The 26050-nt window shown below is 41.9% G+C and overlaps 1 protein-coding gene across 2 annotated transcripts in view; it reads right to left on the minus strand.

Annotated features, from left to right (window-relative positions):
• Positions 1-22584, minus strand: part of nkain2 (sodium/potassium transporting ATPase interacting 2) — a 160411-nt gene extending 137827 nt beyond the window's left edge. For both annotated transcript variants that reach the window (XM_021600370.3, XM_021600369.3), the window contains exon 1: positions 21335-22584. In XM_021600370.3, the coding sequence (XP_021456045.1) occupies positions 21335-21388 (54 nt within the window). In that variant the 5' untranslated portion in view covers positions 21389-22584. The remainder of the gene's footprint in view (positions 1-21334) is intronic.
• Positions 22585-26050: the final 3466 nt, after the last annotated feature.

The following is a 26050-nucleotide window of genomic DNA, read 5'->3' on the forward strand; positions in this document are numbered from 1 at the left end:
CTTGGGTGAAAAGTGTATCTAATGCCGTTAATATATTCAGAGGAAGATTTCCGTCCTGTGCTCTAAAATATAATCACATTTTCTCCCTGCGATAACGAGGCCTCCTGGCAATGGCCTAAAGCACATTTAGCATATGATCAGTGACAGTGAGCACGGAGTAACCAATCCTCCAATCCCCATAACCCCTGCATGACAGCTAGGCCTGATTCTACAGCTCTTTGATGGACTTCTGGGCAGAAATATAGCCAAATCGCTGTCAATGAAATCTGCCTTGATGGAACCCTGTAGATTTATTTTGGCATGATCAAATCAAATCAAAATCAAATCAAACTTTGTTTGCCACATGTGCAATACAACAAGTGTAGACTTTACCGTGAAATGCTTACTTACAAGCCCTTAACCAACAGTGCAGTTCAAGAAGAAGAAAATATTTACCAAGTAGGCTAAAATAAAAAGTAATAATAAGAAGTAACACAATAAGAATAACAGTAACAGTAACAAGGCACCGGTACCGAGTCAGTGTGTAGGGGTACAGGTTAGTTGAGGTAGTCTGTACATGTAGGTGACTATGCGACGTGACTATACATAGGTAACAAACAAACACAGAGTAGCAGCAGTGTACAAGGGGGGTTCAAAGTCAATTGTCCAGTGGCAAAATTTCTGAATTGTTCAGCATTCTAATGGCTTGGGGATAGAATAGAAGCTGTTGAGGAGCTTGTTGGTCCTAGACTTGGCGCTCCGGTACCGCTTGCTGTGCGGTAGTAGAGAAAACAGTCCATAACTTGGGTGACTGGAGTCTCTGACAATTTTGTGGACTTTCCTCTGACACTGCCTATGACATAGGTCCTGGATGGCAGAAAGCTTGGCCCCAGTGATGTACTGGGCCGTTCGCATGACCCTCTGTAGCGCCTTACGGTCAGATGCCGAGCAGTTGCCATACCAGGCGGTGATGAGAAAGGGCATTGTGGAGTGCGATTGAGATGATGTCATCTGTGAATCTGTTGGGGCGGTATGCGAATTGGAGTGGATCGAGGGTGTCCAGGAGGATGCTGTTGATGTGAGCCATCACCAGCCTTTCTAAGCACTTCATGGCTACTGACGTGAGTGCCACGGGGCAGTAATCATTTAAGCAGGTTACCTTCGCTTCCTTGGGTACAGGGACTATGGTGGTCTAATTGAAACATGTAGGTATTACTGACTTGGTCAGGGAGAGGTTGAACATGTTAGTGAAGACACTTGACAGTTGGTCCGTGCATGCTTTGAGTACACGTCCTGGTAATCCGTCTGGCCCAGTGGCTTTGTGAATGTTGACCTGTTTAAAGGTTTTGTTCACATCAGCTACCAAGAGAGTTATTACACAGTCATCCAGAACAGCTAGTGCTCTCATGCATGCTTCAATGTTGCTTGCCTCGAAGCGAGCATAAAAGGCATTTCTGCGTCCCCTTTTCCAGTGTCTTTTCTTCACGCAAAAGGCGTGGATCTGGGCCTCTTCCAGTGAAAACAGGATATCCTTCTCATTGGACTTGTTAACTTCTTTGCGACTGGGGGGCAGTATTGAGTAGCTTGGATGAATAAGGTGCCCAGAGTAAACTGCCTGCTACTCAGGACCAGTTGCTAATATATGCATATTATTAGTAGATTTGGGTAGAAAACACTCTGAAGTTTCTAAAACTGTTTGAATGATGTCTGTGAGTATAACAGAACTCATATGGCAGGCAAAAACTTGAGAAATAATCCAACCGGGAAGTGGGAAATCTGAGGTTTGTAGTTTTTCAATTGGGTCATATTGCACTTCCTAAGCCTTCCACTAGATGCAAATAGTCTTTAGAACCTTGTTTGATGCTTCTACTGTGAAGGAGGGGGGAATGAGAGCTGAATGAGTCAGAGTGCCATGAGCTGATCACGCACACTCACGTGAGAGTGACCTGCGTTCCATTGCATTTCTACAGACAAAGTAATTCTCCGGTTGAAACATTATTGAAGATTTATGATAAACACATCCTAAAGATTGATTCTATACTTCGTTTGACATGTTTCTACGAACTGTAATATGTATTTTCGTCTGAACTTTTGCCTGGACTTGCCCACGCCTTGTGAGTTTGGATTGTGTATTAAACGCGCAAACAAAAAGGAGGTATTTGGACATAAATGATGGACTTTATCGAACAAATCAAAAATTAATTGTGGAACTGGGATTCCTGGGAGTGCATTCTGATGAAGTTCATCAAAGGTAAGTGAATATTTATAATGCTATTTCTGACTTCTGTTGACTACACAACATGGCAGATATCTGTATGGCTTGTTTTGTTGTCTGAGCGCTGTACTCAGATTATTGCATGGTGTGCTTTTTCGGTAAAGGTTTTTTGAAATCTGACACAGTGGTTGCATTAAGGAGAAGTTTATCTGAAGATCCATGCATAACACTTGTATTTTCATCAACATTTATGATGACTATTTCTGTAAATTGATGTGGCTCTCTGCAAAATCCCTGGATGTTTTGGAAGCAAAACATTACTGAACGTAACGCACCAATGTAAACTGAGATTTTTGGATATAAATATGAACTTTATCGAACAAAACATACATGTCTTGTGTAACATGAAGTCCTATGAGTGTCATCTGATGAAGATCATCAAAGGTTAGTGATTCATTTTATCTCTATTTCTGCTTTTTGTGACTCCTCTCTTTGGCTGTCCCACATATCCCAGAGAGGTTAAAGGAAAAAGTGTATTCCACTCTGCGGTTAGTAATCGCTTTTCTGATGTACAGAAGTTTTTTCCAGTCAGGGGCTGGTCAGGATTCCGGGGCTTCATTAATGCCCTCAAAGCAGCCAAGCACTGAAACCATTTCCTCATTCCTCCACATACTGTAATGCTGGGAAAGAGCACCTAACATTATTTGTAATTGAAGGGGACACTCCCAGGTAAGCTCATGATATTATAAAATGAACATCTGACCTTCCATTTACAAAGTAATGTCAAAGCAGAGTTGCATTATGTGAGACATATGTGAGACATTGGGTCCAGACACGACCAGCACTAGGACCTCAGGGCTACAGTGAAGCCAACTCAAGATGTGACCCAGGTGACTGGCAGATAAGCTGGTATGACGGCTGACCCTGATTAACTGGCCCCATCCCAGACCCTAGCCCTGCATCTGGGCCCCGGGTCATTGACAGGTGTGACAGTGCCCAGTTGGCCCACTCTTTACTGCCACTTCCATCATTCATAAAAATATGGTATGGGGATTGGACATCTAGGTATACTGAACAAAAACATAAACACAACATGTAAAACATTGTACCCATGTTTCATCAGCTGAAATAAAATAAATGTTCCATACGAACAAAAGGCTTAATTCTCAGTTATGTCACACAACACTATGTCACAGATGTCTAAAGTTTTGAGAGAGTGTGCAATTGGCCTGCAGATTGCAGGAATGTCTACCAGAGCTGTTTCCAGAGAATGAAATGTTCATTTCTCTACCATAAGCCTTGGCAGTGCGTCCAACCGGCCTCACAACCGCAGACCGTGTGGAACCACGCCAGCCCAGGACCTCCGCATCCGGCCTCTTCACCTGTGGGATCGTCTAAGACCAACCACCCGGACAGCTGATGAAACAGCTGTGGGTTTGTAAAACCAAAGAATTTCTGCCCAAACTGTCAGAAACCGTCTCAGGGCAGCTCATCTGCGAGCCGTAGTCCTCACCAGGGTTTTGACCTGGAAGCTGAAAATGTCCCAGTTCTTCCATGACCTGCACAGTCACCAGACATGTCATCAATTGAGCATGTTTTGGATGCTCTGGATCGATGTGTACGACAGTGTGTTCCAGTTCCCGCCAATGTCCGGCAACTATGGACAGCCATTGAAAAGGAGTGGGACAACATTCCACAGGTCACAATCAACAACCTGATTAAGTTTTCTGATCCATGCCCTTACCTTTCTTTTACGGTATTTCTGACCAGATGCATGTCTGTATTCCCAGTCATTTGAAATTAATTATTTAGAAATTATGGACTGATTTCCTTATATGAACTGTAGCTCAGTAAAATCTTTGAAATTGTTCTGTGTTGTATTTATATTTTTGTTCAGTGTAGTTGCTGGCTGAAATTGTACACTGTATGTGGTGTGTAGGTCAGCCCCAGTGTTAAAACAATTCAACAGCAGGAAAAAGAACAGAATCAGATTACAGAGGGACTAGCAATAGAGGGCAGGTGTAACATAATAAGGCTAAATAAATCAATTCATACAGTACAGTACATAATCTGCTTGCTGCGCAGGAGAACAGATCGCAGCTAAAACGATATAGAAGAAGGAAACCAATGTGCTGGAAAACACATAATAATTGGCAGGCTACAGTACAGAGCCAACCACTCCACCACCATATTGACAGAATTTCCACAGCAGACGTTATGAGGGCCACATGACACAAAGAGCCCTGCTTCTGTTCTGGGGCACAGTAAGGACACAGAGGCAGTCATGGGGCCTTGGGCTTCCTCATCTCCAGCTGGAGATTGGCTGTCAAACATCAGTTTTAAACAACCACAGAGGTACACAAAGGAAGACTAATCTAGCTTGGTACTGTCACAGAAAGACAGACATTATCTGTAATCTTAGTGAGAGGAGCAGGATAACAAGACTACATCCCCAGGCTGTCTGGGGCTGTTGTTTGTGAATGTCATCACCATGTGTCATTATAATATCTTGGTAGTAAGTGACAACTCTCACAAGCCAAGTTCCAGCAAGCAACGCCTTGAGTTATACTAGTGATTTCACTCATACAAAGAACGCAGAGTACTATTCCCTCTTGCGCGCGCACACACACAGAAAATGGTGCAACAACAAAAAGTTACAGGTACATGGTTTGATTCTTCCTCATCTCCCCCGACATGTCTTGTTTCATATAAGCATCTTTGTTTTGGTCTCAGTGGGATTGTACAGTCAGTGTTTTACCGCTGCAGTCAGAGAGAACAACTCCTTCCCTCCCAACTAGGGATTTAACATAGACAGCTTAGGCAGAGGCATTATGGGTACAAGTATTCATATTTCATGGTGACCAAGCTCTTTATTATTAGATTGTAAAGTTTGGAAACACTGCTTTCTGGAGAAAATTCATAGGCAACAATTTGAGCTTGAAGCTGTGAAAATAAAATAATAGTCTAATAATTACGTCAACTTTTTGTCACCAAATAACAGCTTTCTGTCAGAATAACAATGAAAAGTATCAATCGAAGACATTGTTTTACATGTCAACCTGGTACAGACTCCTCATCTCTTAAACAGTCAGTTGTCGTTGTTCTTAAGTATCACTGAACCAATCACCACAAAACTGTGAACCTATCAAATCCAGCCCTGTCATTATACAGGCAGGTGGGTCCTCACAGAGACATGGCGACTGCCATACATCCCTGCATTCACGGCTCATCGCTGAGGTTAAACCCCCTTTAAAGCGAGCTGCCCTCAGACCCGTGGACGTGCCCATCCACATCGCCATGTTTACTTATCTCAGCCTGGCCTTAATCAGTCGTCCACTTGCCTAGCATTCCCATTCAGCGGTTAGCTCTGTTGATCCCCCCCCAGGCCTTCCATAATTAACCCGCAGAATGCCTCTGATGTGCCTTCAGACCTGTGGCCACTCAGGCCTACCCTCATATCTCTACAACTGCCTCTCACATGCCTCGTGGCTTCATATCCACTCTACTGAGCTACATGTTTTCATTGCGTTTTACAGGGTTCTGACAAATGGCTGACAAATTGCTGGAAAGAGATTGAGCAGGAGACAAAAAAACCCTGAGTAACATCTTCGGTTGGCAGACTGCATTTAGTTTATTCAAAAGTTATTATCCAACTCGCACTGTTGTTGTCAGACAAAGCTGGACATTTTAGAAATGCAGCGTGTCGAGGTGTCAGAAGTTTGGAGTCCAATTTAAATACCTCTGCAGTTGTACACATTGTACTTCCTGCAATTCTTACCTGGTACCTGCTGTTGCTAAGCTACACTGTCATTTTTTATACTTCAGCTCAATGGACAATTACCCAAACAAACAGACAGCAGCAATGGGTTCATCTCAGTGTCCTTGTATGTACTGAAGGCATACCTCCTGTCAGAAAGATAGACAGGGTTAAGAGGAGAGGTTAATGGAATACTGGGGGTTAAAAGCAATGGGCATAAACTTTCTAAAGTAAAGAGATTTCACCCACACACCTTCACAGCACTGATATGTATTGGTCTTGTTAAAAAGGTAGACTCAGCGATATGACATACAGGTAGGTGCAGAAAGTAAACAGTAGAGTGGGTCAATTTCCGCAACGACTAAGAGCTTTGAAGCGCAAGGCTAAACTCCCCCACTCTTTTGGTCCCGATACCAAGCTCTAACATTGTAAAGCAAACCCATGCACACGAGCGGATACTGTGTGTGACTGTGTGGGAGCGAAGTCTTGCATCTCACTCGTCGCAAAGCGGTGCCACTAGTGGCAACGTCATTTCATTAAGCCTACCTTTAAGATTTGAATGATTTATAACATTTAGAAGAGTCATTAAATCTTTCTGCCTTATAAGATATCCGTGGCAATACAGGAAGATAATTCATTTTGCTCTTCCCCACGTCAAGGACTTTTCTTTTTCTGTGACACGTACCTGCCATCTCTCAAGCTACAAACAATATTTTACCTTCATCTTTATGACTGTATATACAGCTATGTGACAATTCCCTCAGTCACTCGAGAGGCTGAAAACCAATGCTGAGAAACAAGCCATCGCTCCGCTAACATTATATCATCTCTATAATTTGTGCAGAAGGGATGGATTCAATCAAATCAGAACAGGTAGTGGAGACAGTAGCAGAGGGTTTTTTTACAGTGTAATAGTTTCCCTCAGCAATATGAGTGTAAAGGACGAGTAGATGTGTCTGGATCTGATAAGACTGCATGGCGGAATATAATGCATTGCAATAACCTGTGTTAGAATCTAATCAAGGTTTGTTATTGCATTATATTATGGTTTGTGGTGGTACTACTTATAGCATCAGGATACAGTTTAGTTGTGTCATAAGACAATAAAACCTAATGAAACATATGGCACCACTCTGCAGTTACTCACATATATTTCTACATAAAAAAATTATCCTTCGATCTGCTAAGAAGCATATTGGTTCACTTGGAACAATAGGTTTTTCACCTTCAGGGATAAACAATAAAAAACAAACCAGGCAAAACAGAAATCTCCATTTGGATAAATGCAGGGGGTTTTGCAAGCTAAGGCTGTAAATATTGAGAGAGAATTTGGCCCAACAACTTATTCCGCCATCTGTCAATGCTGGAAACCTAAAGTCATGTTCCAAACCAGTTGATGGCAACTTTTTAGCTGTTGACAGATTTTTGCTAGTGAAAATGCTGTCGCACAACATGCTTATTTCCACAATTGGAACCAGCAAAGCTTTGTTGTCAGGGCCTAATTTAAAGCCTTACTGTGTTGGAAGCCAAATGCATAAATCCAGCTAGCCTACCATGTTACAATTGGGAGAAAAACAACCAGAAAAACATGACAGCAACCACCTACTGTACTGTACCAGTGGATAGATTTAGCAGGTGCTATCCCTAAAGACATGAAAGACATTCAAACAGAAATGCAGAGAAAAACACATCCTAACAGTGAACCTTGCTTGGCTAAACTCCATGACAGGTTTGAATGTATAAAATGGATTACAGGGCAAACTTATCAGATACACAATGCAATGATTCATGTGCAGCCACTGCAGCGCCATATTCCTTAATATCATATAAGTGTACTGTTGGCAGGTCTGGGACTGCAGAGCAGAAGACAGATATGGACCCTGAGGTGAGGAATTTGGACCATTTATGCCAGTCATTCCACAGACGTTTTCCCCCATCTCTAGAGTGAATCGGCAATCTGATTTTGAAATTCAACGACACTCTACAGTAAACCTGTTATGTTTGAGGCCGTGCCCATTTTGTACTGTAGATGCATCTCCTCTCTGCTCTGTAGTGATACCACCTGTTTGCTTTTGGATCACGTTGTCAGGATGAACGTTTTATGGTAATCGCTGAAAGTGGGCATACTCTTAACAAAAATATGACATTTTGACTAGTGGCAGAAACCTCTTGTGCCAGATTAGCATAGCATATGTTTAATAAATCGGTAGTGCAGAGGATGTGGAGGTAAGTGACATCACATAGCTTATCCTGTGGGCTTTGAGTCGTGGATAGAGTAGTGATGCCCTTACAGAGCATCAACACAATGAGTTCACTACATATGATAAGTGCATACATTTCTCCAGATTAATTATTCAGAGGTGTACATGTGTTGACAGGCGAATAAATACATGTCAATTTACTATTTTCCCAAACAATTAGTTCACAATATCAGTCTAAATACATATTCCCAATTGTTTCCTTGTCCTGCTTCAATGATCCACAGCAAACTGCCCAGAACTAACTAACTACAGCTCTTTCAGAAATGCAATTCAAACCTGGTCAATAACACTCTAATTGTTCTCTGGAATCATAACCGCTTGGGACATAATTCAAGAAGAAAAAAATTGAATGGGTAGCATTTAAACGTTTTTTTTGTCCTTGTTTTTGTTCCTCTAGGCTTTTTAGTCTGGATTCAATTAGCCTATTGTTGGTTCTTTCCCTTCCTTACTTTGACTTAGTGTCAGTTTAATTAGAACATCATTCCCTAAGGAAAATACGATAATACCTAAATACTGTAGTAATGATGCACTGATATGAAAGATATAAATTGTTTTACATAATACGGGGAAACATAGTGTACTTACGATGTACAATGCATTAATGTAATTGGAAAGTATGTAAATGAGCAGGTCTCCTGCTCACCATCTCCTCCACAGAGAGCAACGGCTCCGTCAAGAGCCGAGGTTCAGACCTCCCACATCTCGCAGCCACACGGAGCCCAGCTGCAAGCAGCCAACATCAGTCAGGAAATTACATCTTATTACTACAAACATAGCCCAGCTTTCATGTCCGCTATATCAGATGTAAGAATAGTATAGGACGAGTGCTCTGGACAGTTTGCAGCTTTCAATACAAATGTATTTATAGTGTTTGATTCATGACACTCACAGCCTACCCAGCTGTCTTTGTTTAGCCTGCAGGCTTCTCTAGGGGTGGGGCACACAGTTAACATTCACTGATATAAAAGCTGGACCCAAAGAACATAGGGCCAATTATCTTTTTAAAGGTCCAAAGCCGCAACCAGCAGGTCAGCAGATTGCTTCTCCCAGCAGCCACCGCACCATTGCTGCTCACTGCTGTTTTATCAACATACAACAATGAGACCATCAGAAGCAACACAAACGAGGGGGATGAGTTGTCGTGTTCTGGTGTATTGGTTCCATGCCTAACACAGAAGCTTGACTTCCAATGGTTAATGCCTAGCCTTCCTGACACCGACGCTGATGAGCCATGGCAGTGTTTAGCTTCCACTCTCAGATAACAATGGTACCATAAGAGCTTGGGAACCTGGCTGACTTACCCCAGTGAGGAACCATATTCAAATTGATCTGCTGTCTCTGCTCCCACAGAAACCTGGCAACACCACTAGGGGGTAGGATGAGGAGCTAGCATATTTCACATTTGAACATTTCTTTACATTTTATTTTTATTTGACCTTTATTTAACTAGGCAAGTCAGTTAAGAACAAATTCTGATTTACAATGACGGCCTACCAAAAGGCAAAAGGCCTCTTGTGGGGATGGGGGCCTGGGATAAAAAATTACAAATTAATACAATAGTCTTTGAATGAAGAGATTGAGATAAAACTGTCCAGTTTGAGTGTTTGTTGCAGCTCGTTCCAGTTGCTAGCTGCAGCGAACTGAAAAGACGAGCGACCCAGGGATGTGTGTGCTTTGGGGACCTTTCACATAATGTGACTGGCAGAACGGGTGTTGCATGTGGAGGATGAGGGCTGCAGTAGTAGGTATCTCAGATAGGGGGGAGTGAGGCCTAAGAGGGTTTTATAAATAAGCATCCACCTGTGGGTCTTGGTGGCAAATCTAATGGTCGAATGGTAAAGACCATCTAGCCGCTCGAGAGCACCCTTACCTGCCGATCTATAAAGTGTGTCTCCGTAATCTAGCATGGGTAGGCTGGTCATCTGAATCAGGGTTAGTTTGGCAGCTGGGGTGAAAGAGAAGCGATTAAAATAGAGGAAACCAAGTCTAGATTTAACTTTAGCCTGCAGCTTTGATATGTGCTGAGAGAAGGACAGTCATACTCCCAAGTACTTGTATGAGGTTAGCTCAAGCTCTAAACCCTCAGAGGCAGTAATAACACCTGAGGGATGAGGGGCATTCTTCTTACCAAACCACATGACCTTTGTTTTGGAGGTGTTCAGAACAAGGTTAAGGGGTAGAGAAAGCTTGTTGGACACTAAGAAAGCTTTGCTGTAGAGCATTTAACACAAAACCCGGGGAGGGGCCAGCCGAGTGTAAGACTGTATCATAGCATATAAATGGATGAGAGAGCTTCCTACTGTCTGAGCTATGTTGCTGATGTAAATTGAGAAGAGCGTAGGGCCTAGGATCGAACCTTGGGGTACTCCTTTGCTGACAGGCAGTGTCTGAGACAGCAAATTTTCTGACTTCATACACTGCACTCTTTGAGAGGCAGTTAGCGAACCAGCCCAAAGACCCCTCAGAGACCACAATACTCCTTAGCCGGCCAACAAGAATGGAATGGTCTACCGTATCAAAAGCTTTGGACAAGTCAATAACAATAGCAGCACAATATTGCTTAGAATCAAGGGCAATGGCGACGTCATTGAGGACCTTTAAGGTTGCAGTGACACATCCATAACCTGAGCAGAAACCAGATTGCATACCCAAAAGAATACTATAGACTACAAGAAAGCCAGTCAGTTGATTATTGACAAGTTTTTCCAACACTTGATAAACAGGGCAAAATAGAAACAGGCCTATAACAGTTAGGATCAGCTTTATCTCCCCCTTTAAATAAAGGACAAACCGTGGCTGCCTTCCAAGCAATGGGAATCTCCCCAGAAAGGAGAGACAGGTTAAAAAGGTTGGAGAATGGCTTGGCAATGATAGGGGCAGCAACCTTAAAGAAGAAAGGGTCTAAACCATCTGACCCAGATGTGTATTGGGGTCAAGTTTCAGGAGCTCCTTTAGCACTTCAGAGTCAGTGACTGTCTGCAGGGAGAAACTTTGTAGCGGGGCAGGGGAAAAAGAGGGAGCGGCATCGGGGATAGTCGCTTAGAAGGGGCAGGAGATGAGGAGATGTTGGACGGGAAAGGAGGCATGGCTGAGTCAAATTGGAATCCTGACTTAACGAAGTGGTGATTAAAGAGCATTAAGGGACATGGGCAGCTGTGAGGAGGAGGGTTTATTCTTCGGGTCTTTAACTGTTTTCCAGAACTTTGTGGGGTTAAACCCACAGAGAGAGAACTGCTCCTTAAAGTAAATAACTTTGGCCTTACAGATAGCCAAAGAGTGCACTTATTTCTCATTTACTTGAATGAAATGCCCTCAAACAAGCAAAGCGTCAATACAGGAATTTGATTGAATCCTACTACACCGGTTCTGGATGACTGTGCCATAACGCTCTCGGTAGCCGATGTGAACAAAACCTTTAAACAGGTCAACATTCACAAACATTCACTGCACACTTCCATTTCTCACCTGGACAAAAGGAACACCTATGTGAGAATGCTGTTCATTGACTACAGCTCAGTGTTCAAAAAACATAGTGCCCACGAAGCTCATCACTGAGCTAAGGACGCTGGGACTAAACACCTCCCTCTGCAACTGGATCCTGGACTTCCAGACGGGCTGCCCCCAGGTGGTAAAAGTAGGCAACATTATGTCTGCCATGCTGATCCTTAACACTGAGGCCCCTCAGCGGTTGTACTTAGTCCCCTCGTGTATTCCCTGTTCACACACGACTGTGTGGCCAAACAAGACTCCAACACCATCATTAAGTTTGCTGACGACACAACAGTGGTAGGCCTGATCACTGACAACGATGAGACGGCCTATAGGGAGGAAGTCAGAGAACTAGCAGTGTGGTGCCAGGACAACAACCTCTCCCTCATTGTGAGCAAGACAAAGGAGCTGATCATGGACTACAGGAAAAGGCAGGCCGGACAGGCACCCATTAACATCGACGGGGCTGTTGTGGAGCGGGTCGATAATTTCAAGTTCCTTGGTGTCCACATCACCAACGAACTATCATGGTCCAAACATACCAAGACATCACTGGGGCCAAGCTTCCTGCCATCCAGGACCTATATAATAGGCGGTGTCAGAGGAAAGCCCATAACATTGTCAGAGACTCCAGTCAAGTTATAGACTGTTTTCTGTGATACGGCATGGCAAGCGGTACCGGAGCGCCAAGTCTAGGACCAACAGGCTCCTCAGCTTCTAACTCCAAGCCAAGCGGTAAGGCGCTGCTGAACAATTCATAAAATTTGCCTCCGGACAATTTTCACTGACACCCCCCTTGTACACTGCTGTTACTCGCTGTTTGTTTGTTACCTATGCATAGCCACTTCGCCCCCATCTACATGTACAGATTACCTCAACTAGCCTGTACCCCTGCACACTGACTTGGTACCGGTGCCCCCTGTATATAGCCTCGTTATTGTTATTCTTTTTGTGTTACTTTTTATTGTTACTTTTTATTTTAGCCTACTTGGTAAATATTTTCTTCTTGAAGTGCACTGTTGGTTAAGGGCTAAGTAAGCATTACACGGTAAAGTCTACACTTGTTGTATTCGGCGCATGTGGCAAATACAGTTTGATTTGATTTGAAAGCCAGTCAGCCTGAGTATGCGTGTGTCGAGCCATTCGCCAAATGCAATTCTTGAGGTGGTGTAATTCTTCAAGATCACGGTCAAACCAGGGGTTGAACCTGTTTTTAATTCTAATTTTCTTTATGGGTCGTGTTTGTTAACAATACCACTGACAATAAGGCCCAAGCGTCTTCGATAGAGGGGATCAAGCTGAATTTATACCATTTACATCTAGCCATATGTTCAAGCAGGGACGCAACTTTGGTTTTAGAAGTGGGGGAACATAATATATATCCATGTATTTTTATCTAGCCGGATAAATATTCCAAACAGCCTACCCGACTGCTTGGAGGCGTCCGCATGGTCCTAAAGCACATCGTTGCCTCGTTTTGTATCTCATACCAATGATAAAACTGGGCGGGGAGGACAATTTTTTTATTTCATAATGTGGGGGGGACATGTCCCCCCCTCGTCCCCAGTGAAAGTTACGCCCCTGTGTTCAAGTACTATCACATATGAAAACAAACTAATGCGAAGGTATTTTCAGTGGAACATACCAGCAATGTGACATTAATAGTGACAACTGATGTAGTGTGAAGCCAACTTGAGTTGTCTCAAAAATAGCCTCGTGGTAGAGGAAATATCCCGTAAACTATATGGCAATTCAATGTGCACGCGATGGGGTAGCTAATGAAAACTGAATCATATCTGAGAGGATCAAAGGCAGGATCAAAAGAGGTAAATAATCCCTGCATTATGTCATGATTAGAAAAAACATGAACAGGTCTTCTTCGTTTTTCATAAATTGGTAAATGTCATACACTTGAACAGCACAATCTCTTTTTAATCCTTGCTCAGTCTTCTGTGGGAATTAGCATCATATTAACATCCATTCTGAAACACGGTTTGAAGCACAAACAAAATGAAAAACGCAGCTGAGTTTATTAACACTTTTAAAAGATTTTCGTCATGGTTATTTAGCATGGGTCATATTGTTCGGTGACAGATTGTCCATTTGAAGTCACTTTGAGAGCACAAGAGCATTTGTTCTGGGTTGTTTGAGTGTTGTGTTTCCAAATCTACTAAGTGAGAGGTAATGCTTGAAAGACCCAGTATGATAAACTGTTACGTTCAAATGGTCTAATCGAGGCGCATGCATAAATATTGCAATACTTACGTAGCCTACTGTTTTGGTGCATAATTCCTATTCTAAATGAATACACATCAAATGGTTTACAAAACTGTTTACAAGTTCTGACATCAGCCAAGGTCAAGCAGTCAGCTCGAGGTAAAGGGAAAAGCACAGATGATGAAATAAGCCTAACAGGGCTTTCCTAACGACTGGAGGAGACATTTTCTGGGAGGAAATTAGAGAGCATGCCCACAAGTGTTTAAAAAATTCCAGCTGCTGCTTCAGAGCATTAACGAAAAACACTAAATGTAGTAGCCGCTGCTAAAAAGCGACCCGGTGGATGAGGATGCATTCCTACTCCGGCTTTATGACACGGCAGCAGTGCTTTGAAATACTGATGGATCCGTGTTGGGGAGCAAGCAGGGCTGTAGATAGGCTACACGTGACAGAAGGAGTGTCTGGCTGGATGCAGTCAGGGGGATTGGGAAAGGTTATCTCCAGCGCTGTGTGCATGAGAGCTCATTGATCACAGGGGTATCTGTGGGTGAGGCTGGACATGGTGTCCATGCGATCAGAACAACTCCAGTGTGGGCTCTCAGACACAGCTGTCCTGTGTTACCTCCTCAAACTATCTCCTTCTTCAAACACCAATCATTGTACAGAACAGGTACCCAGTGTCTGTGGGGCCTAATGCCTACATTATTCTTCAGAACATGCGGAAAGTATAAATAATCTTTAAGTTACACATAGGCTGACTTTTTCCACTACAACCAACATAGTCGGTGCTAAGAGAAGCCTAAAAGCCTTATTGAAAGGAGGTGGCTTATCATGTTCTGTAAAAGTACAGCAGTCTGCTAACAATGTGACCAGAGCAGACCGAATGCTAGGTCTCCAGCTAGGAAGACTGGGAGTTGTAATTAACAGACTTCAGGGGGTGGCTTCGCCCACTGCGCCTAGGCTGAGTCTCTCTAACAGCCGCCCGGCTATAAGACATGTACACTACTGCTCGGGTCGGCTGTTTGTTCACCCGCCCACAATTGCTAATAACCCATCCTCAGATGAAAATCTGAGGCACGCACCCAACCCTAACCAGCTAATATAGAAAATGGGATGTGGGCTACAGTCAGAGACGGCGGAATAATGTTTGCCTGATTTATATATGTTTCTGCCTATAATTTTTGGGGGGCAACTTGTCTAAAATTAGATACATGCAGTTTCTTTTCAGTCATTATATGTTGCCGTAGAAGACCAAATAAACCCTTGCTCACCAGAATAATGTTATAAATCAATAGAATGTATTCTTCAACCTAGTCAGTAATGTTCTCTGTCATCTCTGCTTCTTTCAGGGACCGGGGATAAAATGCAATAACAAAAAAAACTGAAAAGATTTTCAGTGCAAAATGTCCAAATGACATCAGTTGCAAATGACTGGTTGAAAGGAAATAGAAAGCTGTTAAAACGACCAAACATGTTTCTGATGATAAAATTTCAGTTTGGCTTGGATGCATATTTTGTGGTTGAAATAAGATCAGCTTTTATGATGTTGATAAAGACAGCGCGTCTACAGATGGTATCTAATTGCATATTCACATTCTCTCAAGATGCTAAAATAAATCAATTATATTTGTCCACTCTTGTCCCTGTTATAATTTAACTGCAAAAAAATATTAATTCTGCAGGAGTTAATATTAAGGCTACTTGAGAGGTTATAGACCTACAGTCAGTGTCCAGAGTTCAGTTTCCATTCAACCCATCTGAACAGTAGGCTACAGTTCCCTTGACGTGCCATAGGCTTACAGTATTTGAAGTCCCCTTCTTGTGACTGTCAAAGTTGTATAGCGGCTCACATATAACATAGAACATATCCTGCTGCTTATCATCCTATTTTAGCACTTCACCAAATCTTTCCCAAACATGACTTTCCTGTCCCCCCTTTCTCTTTATTTTCAACTCTCCATTTCACAGCTTTTCTCTTATCGAATGAAACTCCGACATCATTCTTTTTGCCTCCGTGGATCGAACATGAACTTTTTCTGCCCTTCCCAAAAGCATTTGGCAATTGGCGTGTAGGCAATTTGGTACGCATACAGTTATGCCTTAAAGCTTAGGTTTACACACTAATTCCAGATAGCTTAACATAATTTAAGAAAATTGTTTTTTTTTTAAAGATGTAAATTGCACAAGAATGATACATTTATGGATTTTTTAAAGGTATTGTTTTCTCTTTATTCAACCCACCCACCCATCATGACTCTAAAAATGCCCACCCTGCGGATATAACCACGGGAGCTGCGGTATATGAGTCAACTCATGCATCACTAATGTGTTCACACACACACATACTGTACACACAAAATAGCCATCTGCACATTCTTAAGGGGTGTGCTGAACAAGACTTGGCAAATGTCATGTGACCCATCACGCAAGGGTGATTCATCATATGTACCAGCTGGTGGATGGTGTTGACATGGTCACCACCATCTACTATCAGTTAAGTGACAGTGAGTCACTGTAGTCTATAGGACACATTGTGACATACATGGAATGAAATAGTAGCCTACTCATGCAACACCTTGTTACAATAGGACCCTATAGTTTCATATGGAGGCTGATCTCCAAAATAATGACAATGGACCATGAAGCTCAAAGGAGCTTGCCTTGACCATGAATATAATCTGGTTCCTTGAAATCTAACCTGCATTTAGCTGAGTAGGCTATAGTATAGCAATGAGTGTTTTAATGAAAACCATCAGACAGATACTATTTATGTTGTTGGCAAGGGCTATGTTTGAAAGTGAACAATTAACCATTTTTAATTGAAGAGACATCCTCATAAGATTAGTGAAACAAGAGGCCAAGGGTGGATTGGCCATCTGGCATTTCGGGCAAATACCAAATGGACTGATCCATTCATAGCTGAGTCGGCATGTCTAACTTGTGTTTTTCACTCAAAATGATCCAACCTACTATCACAAATTATCGTGAAATAGACACAAATTACATATGCGAAATTCGTGACAGATACACACAAAACAATATTCCCTTCCGCCACACAATTGTTTTGTATTCCCGGCATTTCAATCACAGATGAAGGCATTAGGTTACTTTAAAAACCCTAGAGTCGATTGATGCACCCATGTGTCAATCTAATTAAAATAATAAAAACATCCCGATCAAAAGCCGTCTGTTTAAGCTAGAGATATCTGCTTGGGCTGCGTCTCAATCCGCCTATGTCCACCTTCCGCATCTGCGGTGGAAAGTGGCAGAGCTACAGCGCTGTTTGTCAGACCAGGAGACATCCCGAAAAACGGTCTTCTCATGGAAAAAGTCTGAACGGTTTGGGATACAAACTAATATGACCCCACTATGGAAAGGGGTAGTGTTCTCTGTTTTGTTCTACGACCCCCAAGTGTCACAGGACCAACAAAAAAAAAAGGGGTTAAATATTATTTCCTGAGCTTTCTTATAACTGCTAGATACAGGACAGTCATTTCAAAACCTTGTTCCTCATGATTTATTTTTTTGGTCTGTTTGTTTTGCCATTTTTGAATGTGTTACTCAATGTGTTTTTATTGGGCTGTAGCAGTAAAGGTACTATTCTATGTTTGATTAAATACATACAGTACCAGTCAAAAGTTTGGACACACCTAAACATGCCAGATATAAAAAATAAAAAAATAAAACTATTTTCTACATTGTAGAAAAATAGTGATGACATCAAAGCTATGAAATAACACATGGAATCATGTAATAAACAAAAAAGTGTTAAAATATATATTGATTTGTTTATACTTGAGATTCTTCAAAGTAGCCACCCCTTTGCCTTGATGACAGCTTTGCACACTCTTGGCATTCTCTCAACTAGCTTCGTGAGGAATGCTTTCCCAACAGTCTTGAAGGAGTTCCCACTTATGCTGAGCACTTGTTGGCTGCTTTTCCTTCACTCTGCGGTCCAAACCATCTCAATCGGGTTGAGGTCGGGGGATTGTGGAGGCCAGGTCATCTGATGCAGCACTCCATCACTCACCTTGGTCAAATAACCCTTATACAACCTGGAGGTGTGTTGGATCATTGTGCTGTTGAAAAATGATAGTCCCACTAAGCGCAAACCAGATGGGATGGAGTATCGCTGCAGAATGCAGTGGTAGTAATGCTAGTTAAGTGTGCCTTGAATTCTAAATAAATTACAGACATTGTGACCAGCAAAGCATCCGCACACCATCACACTTCCTCCTCCATGCTTCACGGTGGGAACCACAAATGGGTAGATCATCCGTTCACCTACTCTGCATATCATAAATACATGGCGGTTGGAACCAAAAATCTCACATTTGGACAAATCAGACCAAAGGACAGATTTCCACTGGTCTAATGTCCATTGCTTGTGTTTCTTGGCCCAAGCAAGTCTCTTCTTCTTATTAGTACCTTTAGCAGTGATGTCTTTTAAACAATTTGACCATGAAGGCCTGCTTCACACAGTCTCCTCTGAGGTGCAGTTAACTCTAATTAACTTATCCTCTGCAGCAGAGGTAACTATGGGTCTTCCTCTCCTGTGGTGGTCCTCATGAGAGCCAGTTTCATCATAGCACTGATGGTTTTTGAGACTGCACTTGAAGAAACTCTAAAAGTTCTTGAAATGTTCTGACCTTCATTTACTGACCTTCATGTCTTAAAGTAATGATGGACTGTCGTTTCTCTTTGTTATTTGAGCTGTTCTTGCCATAATATGGACTTGGTCTTTTACCAAATAAGGCTATCTTCTGTATACCACCCCTGCCTTCCATCACAGCACAACTGATTGACTCAAACACATTAAGAAGGAATGAAATTCCACAAATGAACTTTTAACAAGGCACACTTGTTAATTTAAATGCATTCCAGGTGACTACCTCATGAAGCTGGTTGAGAGAATGCCAAGAGTGTGCAAAGCTGTCAACAAGGCAAAGGGTGGCTACTTTGACGAATCTCAAATATATTTTGATTTGTTTAACACTTTTTTGGTTACTACATGACTCCATATGTTTTATTTCATAGTTTTGATGTCTTCACTATTATTCTACAATATATGAAATAGTACAAATAAATAAAAACCCTGCAATGAGTAGGTATGTCCGAACTTTGACTGGTACTGTATGTTTGCAACTACTTACATTGGTGGTGGATGAGTCATTTCCAGTCAACACTAGTTGGAATTGGCTCGCAAAACTACCTTTAATTTCCTTCATACTGGACACAGAGATATAAAAAATGGTGTCCATGAGTTCATCTGACTCTGGTTGAGTAGATAAAGGGCCTCATTGCCAAAATCCCAAAGTATCCCTTTAACCAAATAGCTACCTGGACATTGACCCTTTTTGCACTAACTTTTTTCTGTCATCACATACACAACTGTTACTGTTTATTATCTGTCACTTTATTCCTAGTTATATGTACATATTTACCTCAATTACCTCGTACACTTGCACATCAACTTACGTACTGGTACCCTGTGTATAAAGCCAAGTTATCGTTACTCATTGTGTATTTATTATACGTTTTATTATTACACGTTTTACTTTTACATTATTTTTCTGTTCTTTCTCTCTACATTGTTGGGAAAGGCCTGTAAGTAAGCATTTCACTGTTTGTCTACATCTGTTGTTTACGAAGCATGTGCTGAATAACATTTTATTTTATCCCCTAACCCTAACCTTAACCCTTAGCCTAGTTAACGTTAACCACCTCAATTGAATTTGTAACATATCATACATATCATGTATACTTCGTACCATTTTGTATGAATTGTAATGCATAACATATCATACGGATTTTACGATGGACATCCACATATTAATACCAACTTAACATATTTTACTAATTTGAGAGTTCTGAATTTTCATTTACTATGTTACGCTACCCCTGAGTCCAGGTTGCTTTTGGGAGATGCATGAGGGTACTAGCTGGTCACTTCACTACAGCCTACGGCTGCCATCCTAAAAGTCAACTCTTCTGTGCTAAATCAATAACTGGAAAAATCGCCAGTGGCCTAGTACGACCGAATCCACAATTCAGAGTTCAAGCGGATCATTTGATCATCACAACTCAGAGGAGAGTGGGAATAGGATCATTTGGAGTGTTGAATTACACAAAGGTTTGCGCTCACACTGCTCCTCCCGGTGCTCACTGACTACACGCACAAGAGGCTCCTTACCAGCTGTACCACTGGGGGCTGATGCCAGGGAAGCATGGTGAACTGGAGGGGCTGGGGTGTTTTTGTGAATGGCTCCCTTCCATAGTCACATTTAGAAATGCCTAACGCCTTGAGTCATGTTGAGGTTTTATTACACAAGGCTGTAGGAATAATGTAGAATTAGATGGGATGCAGCTGATAATGCTGTCATCAACTCAAATGTAGGCTACTGGAACTGATGCTGTATTCTGCTTTGCCAAAGTTACCTGGAGAATGTAATCAGATTCAGTGGCTGATGTCGAGTGAAATGGACTATTGAGGGTGTGGCTGTATTTTTTTTGGAGAGGGAAATAGCCGAGTATATGCCTCTTGCCGGGGTCGAACTGGGACCAAGAAACAGCCATGGCATTTTTTTCCTTGAGACTCCCACGCTGGACAATTTTTTTCTCCTTGAGGCCCCCATTACTAGCCAGATAGTGTGTTGAAATGATCACGATCACAGATTATCGTGAAATCAAGAGAAATGACTTATTCAAAATTCATGTCAGGCACACAAATAAAATAAATGTTGAGTCCACCAAATTATTTTCTTCATAATGTGCCCAGTACACAATTTTCTTCAAAAACAATTCCAATGTATTGTGGCTAATGTTATCTATGGGGCTAACGTTAGCTAGGCTAGGGGTCAGGGTTAACTTTAGGGTTAGGAGTTAGGTTAAAGGGGGGATAATGGTTAACTAACATGCTAAGTAGTTGAAAAAGTAGCTAAAAAGTCATAAGCAACTGCAAAGTTGCAAATGAGCTAAAATGCTAAAGTTGTCTGTGATGAAATTCAAACATGCAACCTTTGGGTTGCTAGACAATAGTGTTATATGCTTACCCATCCACCCTGACAAACCCCTCTCCTTTCGTTTTTTGCCTTTAAGTGATACCCATAGACTTCAAGTCATTGCGATAATGCAAGTTATTATTAGCTTGTGAAACAACCTCTAACTTCCTTCATACTGGATGCAGAAATATAAAAATTGTATCCACTAGTTCATCTGACTCTGGGGAAGTAGATATATCATTGCCAAAATCCCAAAGTATTCCTTTGAGTAACCCTCTGCCTTATGTAACTATACCATAGGTAACATATCATAATTATTTGAGTCTCCCGTATACTATGTTACGTCGAGCCTATGAGACCAGCCTGCCCTAAGAGAAAACCATTATGCATGAAATCATTAAGATCATGAACTCACCAATTGCATGCCACATATAAAGGCCAGCGTGCATCTGCCACTGCAACAACCCATGGTGTACTGTCCACTTTGGATCTCTGCTCCACGTGGGTCACTGTAACTCTCAAATCCCCAAATATCTGCGCTGTTGGCCTGGGCAGTTGCAATGACGCGACCGCACTTTACAGCAGAGTACGTTTCAGGAGGTCCAATTCCACAATTCCAGATGGTTTTCAGTCAAAGCTGTATTCTTGTTGACATACCCATAAACCCCCCTCCGTATTTACTTTTGTATTTATTACAATCGACGGGTATCCAAGCAGAAATAGATGAAGACAATTATGATTGGTTCAACAATTTGATAATCCTATTTCAACAAATACTGGAACAGTTTGAATTACATGTCCGGATGTTCAAAATTCAGAAAGTCGGTCAGTTCTTAATTAGTAACATTTTGATCTGGTTATTATACGTCTGAATGATTAATCCATGGATAATCCATAAACTAGAATTAAAGAATCTGAAAAACGTTTACAATTAATGTTCGATCATACTGTACATGGTCCAGAATAAAGTGCCAGTCGGCATTAGGCAGAACAGTATCCAAACACAGTGCCACTTGAAGAAATTAACAGTATCAGCCTATTTCTGAAAGGGTCCTTTGCTGAGAAACAAAGCAAGCCAGTGTTGTATACGGCGATGGGGTTCTTCTCATCGCTCCTCCCTCCACTATCGGGTTGTTCGGGTACTAGTGTGCAACTAACTAGCACCATTTACTTTTCACACAGAAAGTCAACGGGACAGTGTAGAATCCAATGTGGTCAGACGTTATTTTCTTTCCCTGCTTTACTCTCTCTCAATAGGAGGCATACCGCGAAAATGAGAATTCCCGTCGTTGTCTGAAATCGGTGGAGCTGAACAGAGTCCTACTACTATCCTCCACAGCAGCGCTGTGCATCCTCAGTTGCCTGGATTTCAAAACCGATAATTGTCCCCTGTTGGAAATAAAACATTTTTCGCTTACACACAGAGCATGACTGTCCTATACTGGATATATGGTCGGTAGCACAGACAGCCCAGTAAAAAGAGATACGAAAGAGAGACGCGGTGCAAGTTGCACGGTCGCCAGCCCCACCATCTGACGCTCCAGAATGAATGAACCGCACGCAGTGTTATTCACCACAGGGAAGAGGCTGGGTTCCTTTCTCACGATGAGCCAGAGAGATGCGATATAGAGCGCAGCTGACGGCTTGGCCATCACTGAATACACTGGATTAGTCCTCTGCTCCGATTCGCAGTGGGAGTCAATGGCAGGGAGTTGAGGTGATTATAATTTGAATCATCACCTGTAAATCATAGGTGGATTGGATTTAGAGCCACAATGATGGACAGTCAGTCATCCAGAACGAAAAGTCAATTAAATTAAAAGGTCATTGACGAAGCCAAATAAATGGCATAGGCATATGCCACCCTTCATTTGTGATAATATAGACGATAATAATAGGCCAACTTATTTTCGCAGACACTTTCATCCAAGGACATGCTGTTCCAACCAACTGAGCCATCACATATAATCCAAAGTAGCCTTTGATAACATGCACAAAGGAGTAAACTGTACTGAAAATGTCCTGTTCTTCCCCCATATTGTGTACTCTCCCCCCAGCATGTCTTTACATTGGCAAGGACAGCCATCCTGCCATATATTTCTCTCTCTCTCTCACACACACACACACACACACACACACACACACACACACACACACACACACACACACACACACACACACACACACACACACACACACACACACACACACACACACACACTGTGTTTATGACATAGCTTAATTATCTTGGTAATCTTGACTGACAGTATCATGTATTTACTGCCTGATATCCTGGGGGTAATGACTAGTGGCATCCATACATCCCCCTTGGAATGATTTTTAGAGAGAAATGGAAGACTGGCATATCTCGTCCAGTGTAATCTCAAAATCGTTGTCCTTGAATAACCCCTGAAACTGATACATACAGAGATATAGAGAAGGATGGGAATGTGTTTACTACTTATCTGTCTCAGCCAGATGGCTGCTGCTGGTACACTTCGGCTCTGTCACTGAAACACTGTGACATGAAATGCTGTGAATGGTTGTCATAAACAATTTGAGACAACCCGATGGGAAAGAGAAATAGTGTTGTAAGGTATACAAAGAGGCCAACAAAAATGGAGATAGCTGAGCTTGGATTGGCTTTTCAAATCAATTTTATTCATCACATCACCTTCGTAAACAACAGGTGTGGACTAACAGTGGAATGCTTACTTGCAGGCCCTTCCCACCCTTGCAGAAAGAAAGAAAATAGAGAAATAATAGAAAAGTAAAACATGTAATAATACAAATAATAATAGATACATAATGAGTAATGATATACTGGCTATTACAAGGGGTACCTGTACTGAGTTGATGTGCAGGGTCATGAGGTAATTGAGGTAGATACTGTATGTACATATAACTAGGAATAAAGTGACAGATAATAAACAGTAGCAGCAGCGTATCTGTTGAGTCAAAAAACGTTAGAGCAAAAACGGTCAATGCATATAGCTAGTTGTTTAACTATTTAAATAACTATTTAAGAGTATATGGATTGGGGGTAGAAGCTGTTCAGGGTCCTGTTGGTTCCAGACTTGTTGCACTGGTACCGCTGACCGTACAGTTGCAGATATGACTTGGGTGGCTGGAGTCTGACAAGTATTAGGGCCTTCCCATGACACCGACTGGTATAGAGGTCCTGGATGGCAGGGAGTTTGGCCCCAGTGATGTACTGGGCCTCATTGTCGTCGGAGATTAGGCCTACCACCATCGTGTCGTCTGCAAACATAATGACAGTGTTGTTGTCATGCATGGGTGAACAGGGAGTATAGAAAGGGACTAAGCACACACCCCTGAGGGGCACCCGTGTTGAGGGTCAGCGTGACAGATTTGTTATTGCCCACCCTCACCACCTGCAGGCGTCCTGTTAGGAAGTCCAGGATACAATTGCAGAGGGAGGTGTTCATTTCCAGGATCCTTAGTTTAGTGATAAGCTTGGAGGGTACTATGATGTTGAACGCTGAGCTGTAGTCAATGAACAGCATTCTCATGTAGGCGTTCCTTTTTTCCAAGTGGGAAACGGCAGTGTGGAGTGCAATAGAGATTTATAATCAACATGCGGCATCTCATTATCCTCAATGCCCTTTGTATGTAACAGATCATCATATCTTGTTTGGTCAGTCTAATGAAGCAGTCCGTGTCTCCGGAGAAGTGTTAATGGCTACATTAACTGGCAGTAAAGCATGTGAATGTCCACCTTTGTAAAGCCTCACTAAGCCCAGACAGCATTGATTGAACTTTTTGACTTTGACTTAATTTAGAGGTGCGATAAAGCTATCTACCTTTCAACATTGAGGTTTTCACCTTCAGTGAACTTGAGATTCAGGGAGAGTGACACAGACCCAGCTGTCACTCAGAACGATGCCCGGTACTATGTGTGGATACTTGACAATCAGCTGCAGTGTTGCTGGAAATCAGGCTCCACCTGGTCGCATGATTGATTTGATTATTTCAGTGTCTTACAGAGAATACATACACACAAAGGTACCCAGTCCATATGGGCTCATGGTATGTGTATTGTATTTTTTGTCCTCGGTGTCATCCTTCGAAAAGAGAAATACACGTCTTAAACGCCCTAAAGTCATAATACAATGAAAAATAAAACAGTAAATGAAACCAAATATCAGTTTTAAATTATCCTTGAATGCACTGCATTAAAATCAATCTATTACCATTGGCAAAAATACTGTTTAACTCTCTGATTTAGTTTATGACTTTAAAGTTATTTGAGGTCTGTGGAATCATCTCCTCCTTTGTTTTTTAATAGCCAGATATGTGGCTAAAGTGCAGTTTGTATCAGATATTGCTTTCTTATTTTAACTCTGCTTTGGTGTTCTTGTGCCAACCGTTTCAGTGTTTGAAATGAACGATGAGCGGGCATCTGAAAGTGCTGTACATAGAAATATTGATCATTTAAAAATGAATGAAGTGCTCCAGCAAAGCACTAAACACATGCTCTCCTCCCTCTTTCATGCATTCAACTTTGGGCTCTTTCAGATGCTTCACGTGACCTGATAGGCCTATATTGAATTTAGCCTGAAATGAAATCACTTCTTTTCAATATAAAAAAAAAAATGAAAATGTCTGACGTCTAATCTCTTCTAGGAAAAGGTCGATCTGGGATGCATATAAACTAGCCTAGTGCATTTCAAACAGGCCAGAGGATGTAGGCTACCACATCACACCATCTTTAAGGTTTATGGTGTGTAGCCGAATTCCATATAGGGGCTAGGGATCCTATTGTTGTAGGACAGGTATTCCCAAACTGGGGTACGGGTACGCGCAACGCCGTCGGGGGTACGCAAAAATTGGGGCAGCAGGTAGCCTAGTTGTTAGAGCATTGGACTAGTAACCGGAAGGTTGCTAGATCGAATCCCCGAGCTGCCCCTGAACAAGGCAGTTAACCCAGTTTTCCTAGGCCGTCATTGTAAATAAGAATTTGTTCTTAACAGCCTTGCCTAGTTAAATAAAGGTTCAATACAATTTTTAAATGTGATTCAAATTAAAATAAATCCTAATAATGTAATAGATATTATATATATATATTTTTTTTAATCTTCACATTTTCAAACAATCGATTTATATTTTC

The sequence above is a fragment of the Oncorhynchus mykiss genome, chromosome 4 (assembly GCF_057628025.1).
Source record: "Oncorhynchus mykiss isolate SJ-2025 chromosome 4, ASM5762802v1, whole genome shotgun sequence".
Classification (NCBI taxonomy): Eukaryota; Metazoa; Chordata; class Actinopteri; order Salmoniformes; family Salmonidae; genus Oncorhynchus; species Oncorhynchus mykiss.